Raw genomic sequence first — 6,532 nt, 5'->3', positions numbered from 1 at the left:
CCTACGACTTACCTCAATGACCGTGTCTGAGGCTTTCAGCTGTAGTCTGCGTGTGATCACCTGCACGAGTTCTCTGTACAGCGCACACACCTGCGTGTGCGTATGATGGTCGTATTCCATGAGATCGGCCCACACACCAACCATCTCTGGCTGCACAGACGGGCGTTGTGCGTGCGTGTGTGTGTGTATGGGTGCGTGCGTGGGTGTGAGTGACAGAGGTTGCATCACTACTCTGCCCTGTCCCCCCGGTCGTGTGCGTTTGTGTGTGTGTGTGGTGTGTGTGTGTGGTGCGTGTGCGTGTGGACTCGTTCGTGGGCCAGAGCCTTCGCCGTCGCCGCTCGTGTCTCCATTAGCAACCGTTGCTACGCGTGCTATGTCCGTAGCAACCGTTGTCATGTGCACGCCTGGCTTTTTGTTAGCAGAGAAAACCTTTGTCAGCAGACGCGGGCGTGTCTGTGTGAACTCGGCGATGCACTGCAGCACTGTGGTGTCCACAAACAAATGGGACATAATACCTGCAGCAGCCACACGCACCAGCACCTGAAGATATCTGGACAGGACAGGGCAGGAGGAAAACAGGGCATGAAAATGGGTGCGATGAAACAGGACAAGATAATAGGACAGACACATAACTATATCTATCTACAGCATATACCTACACTACGAGAACATACACTCCACTAAACAACATACACAACCAACATACGGTCCACTAAACAACAAACACAACCAACATACACTCCACTAATCAACATACACCCATCTCGTACACAACCAACGTGGGTATAAACTCCTCACACAAAAGACCACCACATACTCAAACACAACGGCAGGACTCGTCTCGGATAGCAAAGCCTTGCTGAGTGCATGCACCAGATGTCTACCCAGAGTCAGCTGACCTATGCCTCTGCCCATGGACCCATGGGCACCTCCCTTGACACTGTGGAGCACGACACCCGTCAGTGCAGAGTGCAGCCAACCCACCACACACCGGTGATACGCCTCACGCGACAGGGGATACGATAGAGGAGCACGCTCTGGGAGGAAGGTGTTGGGTGAGGGTTTATGTTGTTTTATATTACAGACATATATATATATATATATACACGAGTGTACACACACTCACATAAGTGAGTGTGGACATAGTTTTACTACTATAACTACTACAACTACTATAATTACTGTAACAACTATTACCCCTGTAACGTAGCATGTACGCATCATGATGTACACAGACACTCACTACAGGCCAAACCTGCACCTGTCCTGCACCTATCTGCACATTACAGGACTGAACAACTCCCGCCAATAAAACCTAAACCCTAAAACCCTAAAGCACAAAAAACCCCCTAAACCTTAAACCCTATGCACGTACCTACAGACCCGTCCTCAGCTACATCGCTCAGCACCGCACACAGACACACATGACCTGCCCACCGCTGCCGCACAGAGGTGCCACTCATGGCATCCAGAAACAGCTGCAGCGTCAAGTCCTTCTCTGCATTGGATTCTGGTGTCGTAGGTTCTGTGTGTGGGGTGGAGAAGATACATAGGGTGAGTGTGAGAGAGATGATTAATGAGTGTATTGGTGTGTTAATGTTGTGTGGTTTATTAGTGTGTTGGTGTTGTGTGGTTTGTGAGTGTGTTGGTGATGTGTGCTTTATAAGTATGTTGGTGTGTTAGTGTTGTGTAAATTATGAGTGTGTTTGTGTTGTGCAAATTATGAGTGTGTTGGTGTTGTGTAAATTATGAGTGTATTGAAGTTGTGTAAATTATGAGTGTGTTGGTGTTGTGTGGTTTATGAGTGTGTTGGTGTTGTGTGGTTATTGAGTGTGTTTGTGTGTTGATGTTGTGTAAATTATGAGTGTGTTGGTGCTGTGTAAAATACGGTTGTGTAGGTGTTGATAATGAAAATCGAGCGGAATGGTAACTTCTGCGGACAGTTGTAAATTCACTCCTTATACCGATTGAACCGCCAACAGCAGAACACGCACACACACACACACACTCACATATGAATGCCCAAGAGCACACATACACACCCACGTACAATTCATCTAACAGGGTGCACATATACCTGCATTGCTTCGTGGGCGTATTCGCTCCTCCACAAACACGCGCAGTTTCTTCGCAATCAGATCAACCAGCGCGCACTCATCTTCCGCATTCGGCCCCTCCGGACGCGCACGCGCCGAATTCAGCGCGGACGTCCTCGCGACCGCAGTCACGCCCCTCCACGACCGACACAGCGTACGTGCTGCTACCAACATCACTTGGCCCAACACACGCGCAGGAAGCAACGGCACCATGTGCACATCACAACGCACCAACGGATGAAGCCACTCGGTCACATCAGCGCTACCATTATGCGGCCGGTGTAAGGCGTTGGATCTGTGGCGAATGAAGGTGTGAAGGATGTGAATGTCATGAACAGAAGTGAACGTATACGAAGAGAAAATGTACTAATCAAAGGGAGAGGCGAGGAGGAGGAAGAGGTACACAAGCTGTACAAGACTGAGCATATACACCATACAATGTTAAATATGTATTCAAATACACAATACTTTATGATGTAAATACATATACGCTATATGATTATATTATATATCTACATAGACACAGTACTATATCATATACATACATATACACGATACTATGCTATCTACATACATATGCACAATACAATATTACATACATACATATACACTCCACTATATTATATATACATCCATATACACAATACTACACTGCACACATACATACACACGATACTATATCATCCACCCATGCACGCACGGAGTCTACCCACCTGATGAGTTTCTGCACGGCCTGTGCGTCGTCCATAGTCTCAACCAGAAAGTTCGGTACTCGACACGCGCACAGCAGTTGGCCTAGTTTGGAGCTTGCGTCTTGCGTGCGCAACATCAGAAGAATACCGTCTGGCGGTGACGTCACACATTCCTTAGCCATCGCAATGACGTCATTGGCGGTCAGCGTGTTGATCTGATGTGCGATGGCGGTTTCGGTGGTATCCGGGTAATCTGATTGGTCGCTTGAGATATTGTTGTGATCTGATTGGACGCGGGCGCGTACTACGGCGGAGAGCAGAGCAGCTGCGGTCTGCTGCTGCTGCAACATAGCATCATACTGTGAAAGGCCATCGCCTGTCTGTTGCTGTGTGTGTGCTATAAATATAACCAATCACACACGTAAGCAATACATTAGTATGACGACACAGCACAGCCATCGCCTGTCTGTTGTTGTGTGTGTGCTATAAATAGAACCAATCACACACGTAAGCAATACATTAGTATGACGACACAGCACAACCATCGTCTTCTGAATGCGACAGACAAGGTGGGACAATCAGCGCATTTGGGCGACACGGCGTACGATGGAATGTGGTGGTATAAACCTTAAACCATAAAACCCTAAACCCTAAGATCCTAAACACTGAAGCCCTGTAAGACATGTCCAGCATTTGCCTTTCATTTGCTCCACATACTATGGCAGCTGCAGCCACACATGTGCGATCAGTTGATGCACACCCGAACACTCGCACAGTAAAACCCTAACCTCTAGCCAACACACACACGCACCACTTGAACCCTAAACACTTAAAACCTTAAACCCTAAAAACCCTAAACCCGAAAACCCAATAACTCTATACCAAATAAAACCAAATAACCCTACAACCCTCGGTCAACCACTCAGCCACTGCACCTACCCGGTGATGCATCGGCTGGTGCCTCGGCGTAGTACAGCACCAACGGATTGTACACAAAGCGCTGTGTGATGAGCATTTGCATGATATGGCGTGCGTCTGCGTGGTTGGTCCACAGATATGTCCCCAGAGTGGATGGGTTGGCACAAGCACACTGCACAGCCACCAGCAGTGCCTGGTAGTACAGCCCCGACGAGTGCAGCGACACACCCACCGTCAACGGCAACACCTGCGGCACACACCAGGGCACGTGCGAAGGTCATGTGTGTAGTGGAGGAAGGGAGTGAGGGAGTGAGTGAGTGAGTGAGTGAGCGAGTGAGCGCGCGTGTGTGTGTGAGAGATCTGGCGTGAGATGCTTACGTGTGTATAGTATAAAGCGCAGTCAGCAAGCAGAGTGTTGTTGGTGTGATCATTGCATACGCATCAAGGACAATGTCACACCTGCGCACAGCTGCGGAATTTCATATCACCACTTTGGGTTGTCCGTGTCTATTAGCAGGTCTAGTTGCTCTTAGGTTTGAAGAGTTTACAAACCTTAACCCTAACAACAAAAACGTCCACATGTCACTAATTAATAACTGCAGATTCTACCTACAACCCTAATGCCTCTCAGAGCACATGCCATCCGCAATCGACAAATCAGAAGTGCTAGTCACAGGTCAACCCATCTACCTACTAAACAACATTTCACAAGTACCACTCTGCCTGTAGCTATCATCTCCAAGGGACCTCGGCTAAGAAGTATATAGCACGCACTAAAACACAACATAAATTAACATGCACAGGCACTTTTAAACCCCTAAACCCTAACACAAAACAACACACCACAACAAAACACAACACATCATGAAATGCACAGGCACACCTTGGCAAAGGGAGTGGTCTTAGGGATGAACAATACAGCACATCACATCACATCACATCATGACATGCACAGGCACACCTTGGCATAGGGAGTGGTCTTATAAACAACACAGCACATCACAGCACATCACATCGTGACACGCACAGACACACCTTGGCATAGGGAGTGGTCTTACAAACAACGCAGCACATCACAACACATCACATCATGACATGCACAGGCACACCTTGGCATAGGGAGTGGTCTTATAACCAACACAACACATCACATCCTGACATGCACAGGCACACCTTCGCATAGGGCGTGGTCTTGACGGGTGCGGTGACTGTCAGTGTCGGGTGATTCTCGTGCTCTGATAGTTTAAACAAACCACTCGCGAGCACAGCCGACACTCCCGCAGAGATGGTCAGCGTCTCCACAGACAGCGACGTCATCCCCTGCAGCAGGCGAGTGGGTGTGTGGGTAAGTAGTGTTATGGTTATTGGTTGCTAGAGCATGGAATTGATACAACGATCAAGTGGACATTATAATAATACTGAATTAGTCTGTAGAATGTAGAATGATTTATAGTATACTGAATTGATCTGTATATTAGCTTATATTAATACTGCACTAGTCTATAGAATGGCTTATATTAATACTGAATAAGTCTGTAGAATGTAGAATGATTTATAGTATACTGAATTGATCTGTATATTAGCTTATATTAATACTGCACTAGTCTGTAGAATGGCTTATATTAATACTGAATTAGTCTGTACAATGGCTTATATTAATACTGAATTAGTCTGTAGAATGGCTTATATTAATACTGAATTAGTCTGTAGAGTGACTTATATTAATACTGAATTCGTCTGTAGAGTGGCTTATATTTATACTGAATTAGTCTGTAGAATGGCTTACATTACTACTGAATTAGTCTGTAGAGTGGCGTATAGTAGTACCTGATCCATGGAGACGCCGTCTGCGGCTGTGGGTGTGCGTGACAGTGCATTGTGTAATGCCAGAGCGCGTTGCACCGACACTTCCACCAGGTCCAAACATTGCTTGGAGGTCAGGCGCGTGTGCCCAGAATTCTGGGAGCAGGTGCATGAACAGAAATATACCGTGTTGTTAGTATATATGTAAGTGGTGGGTGAAGATTTGCTATTAATAATAGACATACAAATTGATACGGACAAAGGTGCTATGATGACTATACTCACTATATCTACTATAACTACTATAACTACTATAATTACTACAACGATTCAGGTTTTAGGGTTGTAGGGTTTTCAAACCCTGCAACTGAGTGCACACGTGGTCACCACTACAACTGAGTGCACACATGGTCACTACTACAACTGCGTGTGCACGTGGTCACCCCATCACCTCAGTTGGCTTTAGGCCCATTGTCAGTAGACTCAGCAACGCCTCCACATGCAACGGCACACGAGTGAAGAGTACTGTGAGATGAGTCATATCAATCGACAGCTCACTGGGCGCATCAGCGTTGACGTACGTGATGGGGTCTAGTTGGAACATCAACTTTTGCACCTGAACAGACGAGAAGAGACGAGAAGTGAACAGAAGAGAAGAGAAGTGAGAGAAGAAGAGGGTCAGGCAAAGACACCAGTGGCAGGAGGATGACATGTTAGGGTATGGGAGTGTTAGGATGTTATTTTAGATGTATGGGAGGGAGTGGTTTTACCAGAAGTATGTTGTACCGGCATGGAAACAGATAATATGGATTCAAACTCGGGGAGCATGTACTGTGTTAACGAAAACAAATTGATTATGCATATGTTGTGAACAGATATATACGCTATCAAGAATGGATAAAATATGGATAAAATATGGACAATACGCACACACACACACACACATATATATATATATATATATATATATATATATNTGTGTGTGTGTGTGTGTGTGTGTGTGTGTGTGTGTGTGTGTGTTGT

The 6,532-nt window shown here is 46.3% G+C and overlaps 1 protein-coding gene across 1 annotated transcript in view; it reads right to left on the bottom strand.

Annotated features, from left to right (window-relative positions):
* Positions 1-8: 8 nt before the first annotated feature.
* Positions 9-6,532, bottom strand: part of SARC_10277 (hypothetical protein) — a gene marked incomplete at both ends in the record, with an annotated part of 12,673 nt that continues 6,149 nt past the window's right edge. The window contains 9 exons of the mRNA XM_014295687.1: positions 9-550; positions 818-1,037; positions 1,376-1,525; positions 2,078-2,391; positions 2,810-3,185; positions 3,728-3,953; positions 4,880-5,026; positions 5,534-5,665; positions 5,961-6,125. Coding sequence (XP_014151162.1) covers positions 9-550; positions 818-1,037; positions 1,376-1,525; positions 2,078-2,391; positions 2,810-3,185; positions 3,728-3,953; positions 4,880-5,026; positions 5,534-5,665; positions 5,961-6,125 — 2,272 coding nt within the window. The remainder of the gene's footprint in view (positions 551-817; positions 1,038-1,375; positions 1,526-2,077; positions 2,392-2,809; positions 3,186-3,727; positions 3,954-4,879; positions 5,027-5,533; positions 5,666-5,960; positions 6,126-6,532) is intronic.

This window comes from Sphaeroforma arctica (genome assembly GCF_001186125.1).
Source record: "Sphaeroforma arctica JP610 unplaced genomic scaffold supercont1.1193, whole genome shotgun sequence".
Taxonomy (NCBI): domain Eukaryota; class Ichthyosporea; order Ichthyophonida; genus Sphaeroforma; species Sphaeroforma arctica.
The sequence above is the reverse complement of the archived record's forward strand: the minus strand, read 5'-3'. Positions and strand labels throughout refer to the sequence as shown.